At 43.4% G+C, this 18,093-nt stretch overlaps 1 protein-coding gene across 1 annotated transcript; it reads left to right on the forward strand.

Annotated features, from left to right (window-relative positions):
* The first annotated feature begins 15,866 nt into the window (after positions 1–15,866).
* LOC142575514 (ixochymostatin-like) lies at positions 15,867–17,418 on the forward strand. The gene is made up of 2 exons (XM_075684932.1): positions 15,867–15,918; positions 17,219–17,418. Exons 1-2 carry the CDS (start codon positions 15,867–15,869, stop codon positions 17,416–17,418), a joined length of 252 nt encoding a protein of 83 aa, XP_075541047.1.
* Positions 17,419–18,093: the final 675 nt, after the last annotated feature.

Consider the following 18,093-nt stretch of genomic DNA (forward strand, 5'->3'; position numbering starts at 1 on the left):
AGCAATATAATTTTGACATAAAGCACAAGAAGGGCACATTGAATGGAAACGCGGATACGCCTAGTCGCTCTTTCTAAGTTGTCCGGGGTTGCTCTTCGCCATTACCGAAAATTGATACTTCGGCTTTATTTGTTTGTGATATCGTGTGTGTAGATGAGTAACGTAGCGCATCTAATTTATCGGCATAAGCCAGTCCAGAGAGTTTTGAGCGTGTGCCTTTTGCCGACAGCTACTAAAGAAAGATTGATCGCCATCCTTCTTTTGACCTGGTTTGTTCGTAGGGGGCTGAGCGCTTGCTTGCGCATCTGTTTGAGTTTGAGTGGCAGCTCGAAGAATTCGGACTCGGACATACCCGACAATGTGGCAATCGACGGCGAGTTTCTGGCATTCATCTGCAGAAAGTCAAGCCGTCTCTCCGTGCAGCAGCGGTGACTGCTAACCTCCGTGACTATTTTGGCGGGGGAGGAACCTGTTATAACTGCAGTAGACAGCATGCTGTTCGTCACGCGCAAGAGTAGCATGCGAGAGCCACGCTGCAAAGATAGTCGGAGGCTGCTAATTTTCCCGTAGCTAGCTCTCCTTGTCAGAGAAGAAGCGCTACGAAGGGATAAAAGAGTTGCCACTCCAATGGAGGCCGAGACAAAGCGAAGGACTCCTGCACGTTGACCAGTTGGGAGTAAAAGATCTCATCTCCCATTCTCACGGCCGCTTTTGCAGGCGCTGGAACTTGGGGGGGGGGGGCGCTGGTCCAATATTCCGTCTGCAACAGTGTTGTTTCTGATTCTTGATTGGAGGTCATACTGTTGGGTTGTGACCTGTGTGTGATTGGCTACCGCCAGCAGGGATGTTTTAAACAGAGGTGCTGTAATGACGGGGTATAGAAAAAAGAAGCTGATCTAGGCCATGGAAACGAGGCTCCATCCAGACGCTCGTTGCTAAACACTTGACTCTTTTCTGATTTTACTATTGAACGATGTAATTAAGTTTTGTTCAATAACAGTAAACCTGCTGGTTATTGTTTTCCCAACTTACTTGCTTCTGACTTCTTCAACCTGAAGACTCTGCCAGGCTACCATATACAGCCGGGTTCGAGACATTTCAGTTCATTCGTTTACTCTCAAGGCTGTACATACATTACAGAGAGGAGTGGCAATAGCAAAAGAAAAAAAAGAAGAAAAAAATTACCGACGATTACGTTACTTCCTAATGCGAAATTTGAGCGCAGCAAATAAGCTGTTTCACTTTTTCGATAGATTGAGGCAAAGAAATCGAGCAACACATGTATGCGCTATCACAGAATTTTTTTTTTCTTTTTCACACGTATTCCTTTAACAAAGACTCCACTAACAGTTCTTGACAGTCATGAAGGAAGCTTTGTGGTCGGAGAAATAGACTGATATATATTCGACTTGGTACACCAATGCTTGATTCTCAAAGACGAGATCTATACAAGTGCCTCGAGAGGTTGTCACAGCCGTGGGACGCGTTACGAGCGAGAGGAACGGGATGTTCTCCCGCATAAGTGTTAGGAAATTGCTGTTTGTCTTTATGTCAAGCCGCCACCGATCTGGCTCTCTGATTGCCACCGCACAGGGCGAACGGCAGCGGCAATTTTGGCTCGGGCGGTGCACATATACAGATCCGCCGCCACCGATCTGGCTCTCTGATTGCCACCGCACAGGGGTTGCATTGGAGGAGGAGCGAAGAAAGGAATTAAGTTCGAGCCGGCGCTTTGACAACCGGAGACTCGCAGGAAGAGGGGGGCGGCGTGTACACCCAGCGGCAAACGATGGGGGCAGAAGCGCGCGCAGCAAGCGGACACGATAAAGGGAGGAGGGAAGAGATAGCAGCGACTGACTGATGCCGCTGACGCCGATAGTGAGTCAACCCCAGCTGCGGAGTTGGTTTCCCTTACAAAAATTTTTATAGAAAGTCCATAGACAGTCTATAGACATTTGTCTATGAGGTCTATAGACTGTCTATAGACATTTCTTTAGACTAGTCTATAGACAGTCTATAGATTTATGGCCATACACTTTTTATAGACTAGTCTATAAAAAGTCTGAGTCTATAGACTGTCTATAGACATTTCTTTAGACTAGTCTATAGACAGTCTGTAGACTTATGGCCATACACTTTTTATAGACTAGTCTATAAAAAGTCTGAGTCTATAGACTGTCTATACACAGTCTATAGACAGTCTATAGACTTATGGCCATACTTTTTATAGACTAGTCTATAAAAAGTCTGAGTCTATAGATTGTCTATAGACTGTCTATAGACTTATGGCCATACACTTTTTATAGACTAGTCTATAAGAAGTCTGAGTCTATAGACTGTCTATAGACGGTCTATAGACTTATGGCCATACACTTTTTATAGACTAGTCTATAAAAAGTCTGAGTCTATAGACTGTCTATACACTGCCTATAGACAGTCTAGAGACTTATGGCCATACACTTTTTATAGACTAGTCTATAAGAAGTCTGAGTCTATAGACTGTCTATAGACTGTCTATGGACAAGTGTATAGGCTTACAGTTCTACTTTTGTAGACTGAAGTCTATAGAATGTCTACAGATGAGATTTGTCCGTAGACATTTTATACACTTCAGTCTACAAAAGTAGAACTATATATACAGTTCTACTTTTGTAGACTGAAGTCTATGGAATGTCTATATACACATGTATATAGATAGTCTATAGACATTCTATAGACTTCAGTCTACGAAAACAGAACTTTATAGTCCGATACACTTTTTTTCTATGACATTCTGCAGACATTTGTTAACAAATATGAATTTTTTTTTTAATCTATAGGCACTCTATATACACAGACATCTTATAGACAAGTCTACAAAGAGTGTATAAGGCCATAACTCCATAGCGGCTATCTACAAGTTAGTTTACATTTTTGTTTACATGCGGTAGCAAAAAGTTTTGAATGTATTTATGCATGTGCACCTGTTCCTTTTCATCTGCACTTATGCATTACCGTTAGTAGATTAATAATGCTTCTGAACCAGCTGTACTTTCATATATGTTGCACAAACAGAAAGAATTTATATAGTGCTGAATCATGCAGTGCGAAAAATAAAACAAATGCGCCAGCAATGCATTCACCGTTTTTATTGCTCGATATAATAGATGAATTCCTTAAATTCATGTCGTATGCTATTATGGAAACAGATTAAATATTTACACTACTCCTTGGCAAGCATGGTCGCCAGGCTGGCCTTGACCTTTGTGTCATTAGTCCCAAAGGTGCTGCAGGTGTATGCTGCAAATAAGTAGATGCAGCAATATGAGGCAAAAATAACAAGTGTATATTCTTTGTGTGTTCATTAAACAGCTTAATATATTTGCTCAAACCATCGAAGTCAATACTTAATGCGGTTTAACTATGACTAATGGCTGCTTGTCAATACAAATCAGCACCTTTATAGAATGTTTTATTGCATGGTATGGTGAACAATTAAACAGTCACAACTGCTGCTCGTGCCAGCAACAGTATGTTCCCTTTTATGACACGTTCATATATGATGCATTATTGTACTTATCCCAAATGGTCTCTATATTTATTGCTGAAACGTTACCCAGTTGGGCTGTCTGTACATTTTTTTTGGCTGGTAGTTAAGTATGCCCGTGCAGAGGGATATTTTCAGAAGACGTGACTGGAATATTCACAGTATCATGCCTAAGATTGTAATTTATTTTGCTTAATACACATTTAAATGTCTTTCTCATACTTTTAAATGAATGGGTGATTGGCCATAACTTCAACGGAAGGCAGATGGGCTGATTGTATCGATATGGTCACTTAATTTGTTACAGGTAATGAGGCCTCTTGGGCGTGCTAACAGGTTTCCAAGTTAGGTATACCACATGAGCACCCGAAATACCACACGAGCACTTTGTGTCATGGCACGACAGATATGCACCTCCTAGGAAACAGAACTGATAGTATAGTTCGAATGAATTCTATTACAGTAAATTATTTAAGGTGCTTTGAAAGATGAAAATTTTTTCTAGGCTATCGAGGTTCAGGACGTTTAGTTAACGCAAAAAAAAACACATATTGAGTAAGAAATGCCTTGTCAGTAAGCTTGACTTTCTTTTATTTTTCAATAAATGGAACCAATTTCCTTCAATTTTTATCAGGTGAAACGTTTTAAAAATATATTTAACTCAGAGATTCTCTGGAAACTTTGTATGACATATAACAAGACAGCATACCTATGTGGCCATTTTAAAATTTCCCGATCTTTTTCCAAGCCTTCCCTGGCTGTTCTCATGAAAATTTTCTGGCAATCTATGACGCCTGCAGCTTAAGTGCAATAAAAAAAATATTGTGGTTTAATGCTTGCCAAGTACTGCCAGTCCATAATATTTAGATAAAACGAATAACACGTCAGTCACTTGACATGCAGTGTTAGATTCAACTGACTTGAATCCCTTGATTAATAAAGCTGACAAGGGCTTCGGCAAGTTCGTAATTGATGGCCACACGAGTACAGCACGGAAGACACAGAGACACACGTAAAGCAAGTGCAACAATGTGAGGAAAAACTATACAATGAGTTATACAATTAGTTATTTTTACGCTTCGGTAGTAGTTTTCAATATAATTTGCTCTCATCACTTATGCCTCTAGTTAACTTTGTTTACCTCTGACTAAAGACTACATGGGAATATTAATCAGTACCATTATGATGTTTCGTTATACTACAGTATGATAAGCAGTTAGACAACCGTAATGGTCGCCGGTGCCAGCAACGGTACGTCTCGTTTTAGGACAGGTTCATGTGACACACAGTGTACTTATAAAAATAAAAGAAATGCGAGAATCCCAAACGATTCCTATAATAATACTTGTTGAAACAAAGATACCTGGCTGGACTGTGCACATTTTTCAGGTGTTAATACAATATGCCCGTGCCGAACGAACATGCTCAGCATACTGACTGCAGTTTTGAACAATCACGTTAAGATTTGCAATTTACTTCCGCTTAGAACAGTCTGCAATGTCTCTTTTCTCCTACTTCGAGATGAATACATTTGCCACACTTTCAGTAGAATGCACATGAATGGGGGCGTATTGATCAGGTTACTTATCAACTAAAACATGTTACGATCTCTTAGGTGTGTTGATAAGGGTAGAACAAATGCAATGCCCACTGAATTATTTGAATAATCTGTGCGTTATCTACTTAGAAAAGACCACCAAATTGATAATCTGGCTCTTTTTTTCTTTTGTACAGCGCATATTGTATGCAGTCTGTCCAAGACGACGGCGCTACATGCAACAGTAATGAAAACCGGAACACTTATTACGCACGACAATGGCTTCATACCATGCACGATTAGCACAATGCGAATCTGCGCCAGCAGCTGCCTTGTGATTAAGAGCACGTAAACTACAGAACGCCGAAGCATCGGAAGCCGCTTAACGCTTTTCATATAGCTCGAAAGATAACTTCTGCTGCTAAATTGTTTAAAAAAAGAGACAAAAAACAAATCTTCCAACTACCGTCAAACGCAATGCCTTCAGTTTGAAACGTGTAAAGGTGTTCCCGGAGCGACTAATTTATTGTTCTCTAATTTTTTCGGCTAAGTTGCGGAGCTGCAAGTGACTAAGCTTATCGCAGGTTTCATGCTCCAAAAGCGTTTGTGGTTGCATATAAATAGATTTTTTTATTATTATTATTTTTTTTATTCATTCATTCATTCTTTATTTACATCATATTTTACAAAATACAAAAGCCTTACTGGACCCATAGCCATTGGCTAGTCCCGGGTCCGTAGTGAACTTAGGCTATAAAACGCAACAGGCGAGCACACAAAAGCAGCAGACATATTACATAATAGTAATATAAAACTATTGGGTGAATCTAGAGATTTCTACTAGATATTTCTTCAAGTCTCGTGTTTTGCTTGCTGTAACTTCCCAAAATTATTTAGATTGGTTGCCAGGAACCTTAAAAATACTGCTACTTTTAAACTATGCGAAAACGGCAGCGCACACACTGCTGATGCATGCCCCGCAAACACGGCCTTTCATCCTAGTACGCTAGCAGTTATTCAACTATGCCTGTCTGTTTGAAAATTCTTGATGCTAACACAATTTCGAGATATATGCGTAAAGCGTGTCACGAGAATTTCGCTACACATACGGTGCAGCATTCATCGCGGCCGGATCAAGCGCCACTAAATGAGATCTACCACACTGGCTGCCCAACACACACAATCCGCTTAGTGGTAGCTCAGTATCAAGTTAAAACATGGTGTACTTCCTTTTTTACGCACCTAAGCTATAATGATAAAATCAACAAGCACGAGCGATCGCTCGCCGTAAAACATTCCGTATAGTAGAAGCGAGAACAGGAGCGCGTTATCAAACCATGTCAACGACAAACCGACACTATACCCGAGTCGCCTGCGCTACGTGCAGCCGGGTCGCGCTACGAAATGCGCTCACATAATCATGAGGTATTGACTCAAAACGTCTTTGATAAAGCTTACCATTCAATGTAGTTGACTTGTGATGCCACAAAGAAGACACGCATACACAGACACCAACGTTCAGGGAGACACCGCACACCGGCACAACCGTTTACGTGCCTGGCGCGCTCGTTGAGACGGCGCACCGCCGCGCATGCGCAAGAACTCCGAGCATGCGCAGGAGCTCCGCGCGGAGGGCGTGCGCGCTCGGAGGAGTGTGAGCGCCTTTTCCTCCTTCATTTTTTTCTTTGTCTCTTTCTCTCTCTCTGATGCGCCATGCGCGCCGGAACGGGTGGCTTTTCTTTTCCGTTATGCATTTTTTTCGTGGACGAAGGATATGCGCTGGCAGGTTGTAAGACAAACGCTGTGGGCTATCGTATCAGACTGGAACGCTAACATGAATGCGCTGTTTGTAAAAGCCGTTACGGTGCCCTTCAGACGTTTTAGACGCATTATTGTCAGCGTCGATGAGTAATACAGCGTATTTGTAGCATATCTTCCAGCGTACCGCTAAATGTGATGCCCGCACGTATGTTAGTGCTAATTTTCTGTTCCGATGATAGGTCAAAGCAATCAGTACAGCATTGAGGTACTCATATGCGTGGCTGCGCAGGCATACCGCCGGCGAAATACTGGGTGGGCTCAGAGAATTTGGCACCTATTTTAAGTGAATGAGAAACGTTGATGAGTTTATAGTGCAGGATATTAGGCAACAAAAGTCGCCCGATGTTAGTGACGCAGCCGAGATATGAAGACGATGTGAAAAGTATCCGAGAATCGGACGACACACAACGCGAACACCACATGCGCGACATCGGTTCATGGCACATTCACAAAGTCCGCGTTGTCAGCTACAAACATTACGAGTGTCTTTGCTGTTAGCTTGATGCCTGTTTCGAATCCACTTGTATCTGAAGCTGGCGTTCATAACATATATTTTAACAATTGGATCGGCGTTTTGCTTCCGTTATTCTACTGCCGCAAAAGTGATGCGACAACTGTGAAGACTGTCTTGGGATTGCCGAGAGTGACTACGTAGATCATATGTGGTCAACAAATGGGGAGGTATACACTATGTGTATACTAAAGTCAACAAATAGGCTCTACAGCAATCTCAGCAGTATACAACTTTAGTGGCTTATATCAAATGCAGCTATGTATTATCCACCGGTACCTGCGCTTGGTTACAGCGTACACGGGTTGGGCCCAGATTAACGATGTTTGTCTATTGTTAATCTATAGACATGCAAGACCACGACAACTCAGAGGTGGTGAATTCACCACCTGGTCTGCGGGCTTTCGCCACTTATTCCCCCCCTTTGCCACATCTTCACCATCTGACCTTCACCACCTGGTCTTCGCGAAGTGTACGTCCGGGAAGCAGCCAGGTTTAGGGCCTTCGGGTGCCTGGAAGACCTTGGTGTCTCGGACGGTGCCTGCTCCGCCGCGATCCTCGTTCGGTGCAGCGCACCGAACGCAGACTAGCAGTCTGCACGGTTTGCCCACCGCGCCAGGGTTGCGGTGCCGTCGTGCATGAACCAGTGCCATATCATCGCGTTCGCAGAGGGCGGGGGGTATGGGAACTCGGAATTACATATTATCGACTTTCTTCTATAGACATTCAATACACCAGGAGTAGAGAAAAAAATAGAAACCTTGTCGACTATTGTCCATAATATAGAGAGTCAACAGACAAAGTATGGACAAAAATAAATAGAAACTGTATCGGCTTTCGTCTACAGGTAGCCCATATAGAGGGGAAGTAGACAAAGAAGAAACAAACTCCCTATCGAATTTTTTCTATAGACCGTCTATAGACTGCGAGTAGACAAAAAGAAATAGAAATCTTATCGACTTTCGTCTACAGAAAGTCTATATACAAAGTATATGGACAAAAATAAATAGACACTGTATCGACGTTCGTCTAAAAGTAGTCCATAGAGGGGAAATAGACAAAAAGAAACAAACACCTTATCGACTTTTTCTATAGACCGTCTATAGACAGCGAGTAGACAAAAAGAAATAAAAACCTTATCGACTTTCGTCTATAGAAAGTCTATAGACACAGTATGGACAAAAATAGATAGAGACTGTATCCACTTTCGTCTATAGGTAGTCCATAAAGGGGAAGTAGGCAAAAAAGACACAAACACCTTATCGACTTTTTTCTATAGACCGTCTATAGACTGAGAGTAGACAAAAAGAAATAGAAACCCTATCGACTTTCGTCTATAGAAAGTCTATAGACAAAGTATGGACAAAAATAGATAGAGACTGTATCCACTTTCGTCTGTAGGTAGTCCATAAAGGGGAAGTAGGCAAAAAACACACAAACACCTTATCGACTTTTTTCTATAGACCGTCTATAGACTGAGAGTAGACAAAAAGAAATAGAAACCCTATCGACTTTCGTCTATAGAAAGTCTATAGACAAAGTATGGACAAAAATAGATAGAGACTGTATCCACTTTCGTCTGTAGGTATTCTATAGAGGGGAAGCAGATAAAAAGGAAACAAACACCTTATCGACTTTTTTCTATAGACCGTCTATAGACTGCGAATAGACAAAAATAAATAGAAACCCTATCCACTTTCGTCTATAGAAAGTCTATAGACAAAGTATGGACAAAGATAGATAGAGACTGTGTCTACTTTCGTCTGTAGGTATTCTATAGAGGGGAAGCAGACAAAAAAGAAACAAACACCTTATCGACTTTTTTCTATAGACCGTCTATAGACTGCGAGTAGACAAAAAGAAATAGAAACCCTATCGACTTTCGTCTATAGAAAGTCTATAGACAAAGTATGGACAAACATAGATAGAGACTGTATCCACTTTCGTCTGTAGGTATTCTATAGAGGGGAAGCAGATAAAAAGGAAACAAACACCTTATCGACTTTTTTCTATAGACCGTCTATAGACTGCGAATAGACAAAAAGAAATAGAAACCCTATCGACTTTCGCCTATAGAAAGTCTAAAGACAAAGTATGGACAAAAATAGATAGAGACTGTGTCGACTTTTGTCTGTAGGCATTCTATAGAGGGGAAGCAGACAAAAAGGAAACAAACACCTTATCGACTTTTTTCTATAGACCGTCTATAGACTGCGAATAGACAAAAAGAAATAGAAACCCTATCGACTTTCGTCTATAGAAAGTCTAAAGACAAAGGATGGACAAAAATAGATAGAGACTGTGTCGACTTTCGTCTGTAGGCATTCTATAGAGGGGAAGCAGACAAAAAGGAAACAAACACCTTATCGACTTTTTTCTATAGACCGTCTATAGACTGCGAATAGACAAAAAGAAATAGAAACTTTATCGACTTTCGTCTATAGACAGTCTATAGACTTTATATCAACAAAAGTCCAAATCTATAGAAAGGAAAGGTCGTCTATGAAAAGTCTATAGACTTTCTATAGACAGTCTAAAGTCATTTTTGTAAGGGTTCAGGGACAACGCCGCCGATGCCGACACAAACAATATGATACCCTCGCTTCCGCAGCGCTAAGAACCAGGTCTAGCCGTGGGAAGGTGGTCACGTATTCGTCGACGTGCCGGGGCCTACGTGAAATAACCGGCGCGTCGACAACTGAAGAGCACCCTATCCGCCACACAAGAACAGGGGGGGGGGGACCCTTTCCTCTTCTTTCTGCATGGCGGCGACGGTGTTCTATGCAGTCACGTTATCTTGACTCTCTAGCGGCGTCAGCGGCATCCAGCGGTATCAGTCGGTCGCTGCTAGCGCTGGGGGGATGAAAGGGGGGCGGAGCTGGTTACGAGGCCGACGACAACGCCGACGACGACGCGAAACCCAGGAACGGACGCCAAAGAGCTGCGCTCTAAAATGGCTAATGAGGCAGCACATGATCACAGATAGCCGATTTGAACACATCATGACCTCGGATAGCGACGATGAAGGCGGGAAGGTGATTAGAGAATACGCTCCTGACACTGGAGCTCGCCGGCGAGGGACGCGACACCCGTCGCAGCAGAAGCGCAACTATGCGACGGATGGAGAATAGGCACGCTGTTGTTGGCGGCTTTGAAATCGGTCGGGGCACAGCATGATATTGGCGTGTTCAATAGAAGAATTAATGCTTTTGGGAAGACGGGAGCTGACGCTTAGCTTTCCGTTCCGCGTCGTGGTTCTTCTTAAGTCATCAGTCCTCCAATCGCCCGCGACTGCGTTTTAGGTGCTCGAACGTTGACATTCCTAATGGCTTCGCCGGAGATTTGTGTCATTCTTCTGCATGTCCGTATAAAGGTTTGGTTGAGATGTCCTCTTTGCTATGTTAGGGCGAGTAAATTGTTTTATAAATCGAGATTAACATAAAACACATGTCTTCTTTAAATGGTTGCTCCGGGTGATCTGATGCCTCACTCGATTCCCCGCCGATGCTTCATATAGGCTTCATCGCCTCTCTACTCTCGCGCTGGCGGCAAGGCTAGGCTCGTATTATTTCAGCATCCGGTGAAGGTATGTGCCTGCGAGGTGCTCATCACATAGAGCGGTGGTGTCTTCATAACCGGACCCATTGACTCTTATTTGCAACTAGAGACGAGCTAATTGCATTAATATTTTTCAGTTGCGTTTGGATAGCATCATGCCTGTCACTGGCTTGGTATAGCGCTGGAACACATAATAATAATGCGCCAGAAGTCAACCGTGAGGCGGCACTATTCCGAAAATCTGGATTTATATCGACCTTAACGAGACCGTAAGTCTTAGTTTTCCATTTCGCTTTCTTCAAATGTAGCCGCAGTAGCAGATCCAGCGAGATAAATGGACCTTTCAATGGCGCGAACAGAATGAGCATGCTTCATTTTTTTCCTCCGTCCATTAGCTCGAGAAGCGGCTAATCGCTTTGAGCACGCTAAAGTAATCGAAAACTGAGGGTTTGCTAGAGCATCAAAGCAGTGCCATGAAAGAGCGAGCTACTCAAATACCGAGCCGGGTCGTGCTTGCAGACTCTATTGAAATGCTATGTCAAAGAAGAATTTTACAACGTGGCGACGTCCGGAAAAACACGTTTTGTTTGTTTCCTTCGCTTTGAATGTCGTTACTCCAGCTAAAAAAAAAGAAGAGAAAGACTTGTTCTTTCACGCCGAGAACGTGTTCAGGGGCGTACAACATTTGTCGTACGTGAAATGGAATAATATTCCTTTTGGTTTGAAGTAACTAAGAGAAATTCGCGTCATAGTATTCGCTGAATCATGGCTAAACGGAGACGTAAGAGCGAAATTTCCCCTCTAAATTCCACCCATACTCTTTGTCGCCATGATAGGAGCAGTGGGAGAGGAGGGGGCTTTTTTTAGCTATCAGAGACACCTTCTCATCTTCCCTGATCATTCGGGATGATAATCTCCAGCTATTGTGGACCTGTGGTAGCATTGATCCTAGAAAGACAAATTTTGGCGTGTGCTATAGGACACCGGACAGCCATCCGTCATTCTGCGATTCACTCCGTAAAGCGCTAACCGACATCACTGGCAAATTCCCTAACGCACCTGTTCACCTCTTTGGCGACTTGAATTACCCTAACATTAACTGGCCTCTGCTTCCTGTAACAAGGAGGTCGCCGTTATCCGAAGCTAAACAATTTTTCGATATTATTCTAAAATTCAAACTGCATGAGGTGATATCATGCCCTACAAGAGGGGATAACACCCTTGACCTTATGCTCACATATTGCCCTGATAGCATGGAGAGCGTCATCACACTAACCGGTCTTAGCGATCATAACCTCACCCATATCTGCATGACAAACCACTTAAGAAAAAGTCACCTGAAACAATAATAATAAAAGATTACAAAAGGGTATACTTTGACACCATAAATAACGAACTGCACATTAAAAAAAAGATTTTTCAGCACTCTTACTTAACAAGAACTGTTGATAGCAACTTGGAAGCTTTATAATTATATGTTGCTCAACATGGAAACTAAATACGTACCAACAGTTCACGTGAAATCATACCCTAAGGATCATTGGTTTCATAAATGGCTCAAAACTCTCCTTACTAAAAATAAAAGGCTTTACAGAAAAGCCAATCTCAGAATATCTAATAGCTTGCGTTCATGGCTTGAACACTTCTTAAAAAAGGCGTACGCAGTTTACCTCTGCAAGTAATCATAACTCGTTCCTTAGCAGAGTAACGTCGGGTGTGCCACAAGGCACTGGGTTATCGCCTCTACTTTTCCTCATCTACATCAATGACTTACCTGCTAACATTAAGAATAAATTACCTCTTTTCGCGGACGACTGTGTCCTATATTACCCTATCAAAGGCTCGAATGACATCACCGCACTACAACAGGATCTCGATTCCATCGCAGTATAGTGCGAGAAATGGTTCATGCCGCTTAAGCCTATTAAATGCCCAGCTCTGTCATTTACCCGCAACCACAGCTTAACCAATCACACCTATACAATAAATTCAGCTCCTCTCAATAATGCCCCGTCTTACAAGTACATCCGCGTTCTCATGACAACGACATTATCAAGGTCAACTCCTGTTGACACCATCTGTTCTAATGCTGCACGTACCCTTGGATATTTAAGATGTAACCTGAAAACCGCATCACCAGAAATAGAAAAGCTAGCATATCTAACATTCGCACGTCCACAGTTGGAATATATCTGTCACCCTTCCAAATCATATCTTGCCTATGACGTAGAACGAGAAGAAAAGTGGCTAACCGAGGCGCTCGATATTTAGTAATCATATCATAAGAATCCAACAAACATTGAACCAAGGACAACTCCTGTTGACACCATCTGTTCTAATGCTGCACGTACCCTTGGATATTTAAGATGTAACCTGAAAACCGCATCACCAGAAATAGAAAAGCTAGCATATCTAACATTCGCACGTCCACAGTTGGAATATATCTGTCACCCTTCCAAATCATATCTTGCCTATGACGTAGAACGAGAAGAAAAGTGGCTAACCGAGGCGCTCGATATTTAGTAATCATATCATAAGAATCCAACAAACATTGAACCAAGGACAACTCCTGTTGACACCATCTGTTCTAATGCTGCACGTACCCTTGGATATTTAAGATGTAACCTGAAAACCGCATCACCAGAAATAGAAAAGCTAGCATATCTAACATTCGCACGTCCACAGTTGGAATATATCTGTCACCCTTCCAAATCATATCTTGCCTATGACGTAGAACGAGAAGAAAAGTGGCTAACCGAGGCGCTCGATATTTAGTAATCATATCATAAGAATCCAACAAACATTGAACCAAGGACAACATAGCGGAAATTACTTGTACTTACTAAATGAATTAAAGAAATTATAAATTAATGGAAATGAAAGTGGATGAAAAAACAACTTGCCGCAGGTGGGGAGCGATCCCTTAACCTTCGCATTACGCGTACCATGCTCTAACCAATTGAGCTACCACGTCGCCATTTCCCCATCCCCTCTCTGGCGCATTTATGTGTTACTACTAGAACTAACCTTGGGAGTGTTAGCCAGCGCCACCACTCACAAACCTTGGCGGCGGATGTGGAACGTTCTTTATGCCGCAGGCATCACGAGTACGTGATCTTTCTGGGTGAACGTAACTGGCCAATAAACCCGCACGTGCTACCTGAAGGCATCAATGTTGCCTGATTCGAGACCTTTGTTATGTAAGAACGAGAAGAAATGGGGTTAACTGAGGGGCCCGATTAATATTAATCATATCATAAGGAGCCAACAAACAATAACACCAAGGACAACATAGGAGAAATTACTTGTACCTACTAAATGAATTAAAGAAATTATTAATTAATGGAATTGAAAGTGGATCAAAAACAACTTGCCGCAGGTGGAGAACTATCCCACGCCTTTGCATTACGCGTTGTTCGTATTACACATTTGCAGCTAAGCCCGAGAGCGCAGGATGAAATCCCGGCCGCGGCGGTCGCATTTCGTCGCCGGCGAATTGCAAGAATGCCCGTGTGCCGCGCATTAGGTATACGTTAAAGAACCCCAGGCGGTCAAAAGTAATCCTGAATCCCCCACTACGACGTGCCTGATAATCGTATCGTGGATTTGGCACGAAAAACGGCAGAATTTATTTTTAAATAAAACATCAAAGTAGAGCTCGGCACGGTCTACCTTGCTTAGAAACAGATCATATATAGCGCATGATCGACCCTGCTCTCGAAGAACCGTTTACATCGTTTTAGGGCGCAGTATTCTCCCACAGGAAGAATCGCCATTTCACTTGCTTGGGTTATCTTTCATTGCTGTCAAGAACGCTATGTCACGCTAATATCTTGCACGTGGTTAAAGGCCTGGAAGTGCCGTGCGCGCAGCCATAAACACAGGAAAAACACGTAAGATTGATAGCCAATATTGTTCACGGAAAATTTTGGCCCCAAAGGTATAAACCGCTTTTAGAGTGCAGATCCTGTACAAAGCAAATCACTGAACACAGGTCATATTGCCAGACTACTACGACGGAATCAGAATTAGAGAAGCTAGAAAAAATGCTGTGGTTAAGCCGAACCAGTCAATGAAGGTGGTTTTATTTTTGAAATATGTTATAGTTTCCGTCGCTCAGTGCAATAAGAACTTTTGTGGCAAACTATAAAACAAATCCCGGAAGTCAGCAGTAAATGACTTGTAATACGCTCAGGCTTACCACCGCCAAAGAACCGAACGATTTGTTCTCAGTTGTTAACAACGAAACGATCCACAATTTCTAACGCACTCACATGCATCCGCTGTAACCTTAAACAACATATGGCCAAGAATGCCGCTCAGACACAATTAGCCCGGAAAGTTACAACGGGCTTATATGTCTTCACCTTGGAAAGGATCTCAAGCTCAAGACTCTCAGAATCCTTCACATCGGAGTGCAGGCGCTGGCGCTTAAGGTACATAAACATTGGTAATACCTGCTTCTTTACAGAGACAGTCATGCGGTTGACAGGCTTAAAATTTTTGCGAATAGCAGCCAAGGGCTTTTCAGAATGGATTCCCTTTGGTATGAACTACAACGAACTCTCCTTGTCTGCCACAAGCAGACTCGCTGTCAGAGGTGCTGATGTGTGCCGTGAAAAATCTGCTGCACCATGTCTACGCAGAGAGACAAGACAGGTCAGCGCTGTCTGAACCTCATAACGTTTGTACGAAAGCACAGAAAGAAAAAAAAACTGCTTGAAGCACAATTTCCTCAGAGAAGCCATCGCCTCAAGCGCACGTGTATGCCGTGGGAACAACGCGTGATAAGGTTGGAGGAGACTTCAGCGATACACAATGTGACACGTAGCGTCTTGACAAAGCAGACAAGATGCGATAACAGTGTATAAATACGGGGGACAGTAACTCAATACTTGTAGGAAGTAGCCATCATGCAGCTGAAGGCTCTGGTACTGTTGGCAGGCGTCATTGCACTTGCGTGTGGTAAGAAGAAGTTTCTTTTGGTGTTTATCAGTGTTCCTTAGGCTGCCTCTGCATTCGCCTATTTCCAGCCTTGTCTTTTAGCGGTTATTGTTCCTGGAGCTCATGCCAATGCTTTGACTAATTGTCGAGACCATTGGGAATGATTGAGAAGGAGATAAAGAAGTAGCGCGATTGGTAAAACACCCTTGATGTAGCTACCTCGTTTTTGATTTTGCAATGTCAATGCGTGAAGTGACGGATGGAAGTACTTATGTAAGCTCGCTGATTAAACTACATCTGGTTTCCTCACATATTCGCAGAAAAAGAGCTTGCAATGTATGTGCAGAAAAAAAAAGAACTATTAGGATGGGCAAAAAGGACGCGGAAATCGACATCGCAAGTAGCGGCTGACGAGAGTGACCGGAAACGTACGCAAGTACAGAAGCACGTGTACAGTTTGTTCAACTGTGCAGCCCTCACTCTGCCGGCGCTCTAGCTGCAAGCACGAACTGACACGATGTGAATACCCTTCGCAGGTGTACCGAAAGCTACTAGCGCCATCAAGCCCGCGTAGTCTGCCGCGAAACAGGGCGTTTTTGTAAACTTGTCAGAATATACAAAATCGCACGTGCTGTACATTCCTGTGTTCCCTTGAACAGTGTACCAAACTGTACACAGCTCGTTTACTGCACCTAAAGAGTGGTCGAACAGGGAATATGCCTCTGGAGTTATTGTTTTGACAAGGGGACTTGTCGAAGGCGTGCTTCTAACCTGAGCCTACTACCGCATTTAATTGTAGTTACTTTAAGGCCTGAAGCTGCATTACAGGTTGCGAGAGGCGCCTTAGTGGACGCTCCTGCTTAATTTTGACTAGCTACAGGGTACCTTCTATGACGTGCGCTCTAATTTTAAGTAGACGAGTATATAATTGCGTCAAAACGCAATTATATGCTGCAATTAAACGCCTCTCTTTAAGATGCCTCGATGCGTGGGCTTGGACCTTCCGCGCGTACCTGAAGCGCACACACACAGATGCCCCCTTTCATGTCGAAGGTCCCTGAAGAAGAGGACAGGCTGCCGTATTCCGGGCTGTACGTTGCGTTGTCGAGGATTTAGAAGAGTTGCGCGTCTGTTGTATGTAACGTGCCATGTGGAGCTGCTGTTGTATGTAATGTGCCTGTGGACTCTGTCAAAAGCAGTTGTTTCTTTCAGTACATTCCCATCGTAATGCGGTTGCGGCAGCGAGTATTTCTTCTCGAGACCCCCTCAGGTGTTCATGGGCGTGTTTACGCCGCTGTCTGTTTTGCTTCCTTTTCCAAAGCACAAACGACGCCCCATGCCTGTGGGGAGAACGAGACATGGAAGGAGTGCGTGAGCAGCAGCTGCGCTGAAGGCACATGCGAGAAGCCCGTCGTGGGACCCGGGTGCACTCTTGACTGCGTCTATGGCTGCTTCTGCGCCGACGGCTTCTACCGCCACCAAGGGCATTGCGTCCGCCTGGAGGAGTGCCCCGGTCACTAGGTACCTGAATCGACGAAGTTCTGTTGCGATGTTTCCGCACAGCGCATGCTGTTAAGTAACAAAGGGAATGCTGACATCCCTTTGCGCGAGCAGCCGTTTTTGTTCATTTTTTTTTCATGCCCTATTCCTTGAGTAGGTGAGGTAATACGTTAACTCTGCTTGGGAATTCTCTTTCTCGGTCGTGGAGTGCGAGGATTCTCGAAAGCAGGCATAATATATGAATGGGGCAGCTACTGTACCCTGTTGCGATTTTGTGAGACGGGAAACTGAGTCTTGCAGATGGCGAAAGAGAAGCGAAAGCTTTATTCGCCGCTTTCTTAGATGGCGGCGGCCACGCGCGGTTTGCTTGTGAACAAGCGACGCGATGATCGGCCTTGGTAGAGTTTGCGACTGTTTCGTTTTCTGGCGCAGAAAGCAGTGTGGGCAACATGCCTATTAACGCATTTCTACAGTGAGAGAAGGAAGGGATATTCATAGAAAGCAGATGTTGGTTTGCGCATTAAATCATCGAAAAATAAAGGATTTCGCAATGATCTAGTGAGACAGAAAAAGCCGCACATGGTTGCTAGAAGCAGTGTCGCTTGCTGCATAGCGAAAGATCCCCGATCAAGGAACCCGTCCTATTATTCCTAGTCTCAAGCGCCGCGAAATTTCCTTTTCTATAATCCCTTAACT

Source organism: Dermacentor variabilis, chromosome 1 (assembly GCF_050947875.1).
Source record: "Dermacentor variabilis isolate Ectoservices chromosome 1, ASM5094787v1, whole genome shotgun sequence".
Lineage (NCBI taxonomy): Eukaryota > Metazoa > Arthropoda > Arachnida > Ixodida > Ixodidae > Dermacentor > Dermacentor variabilis.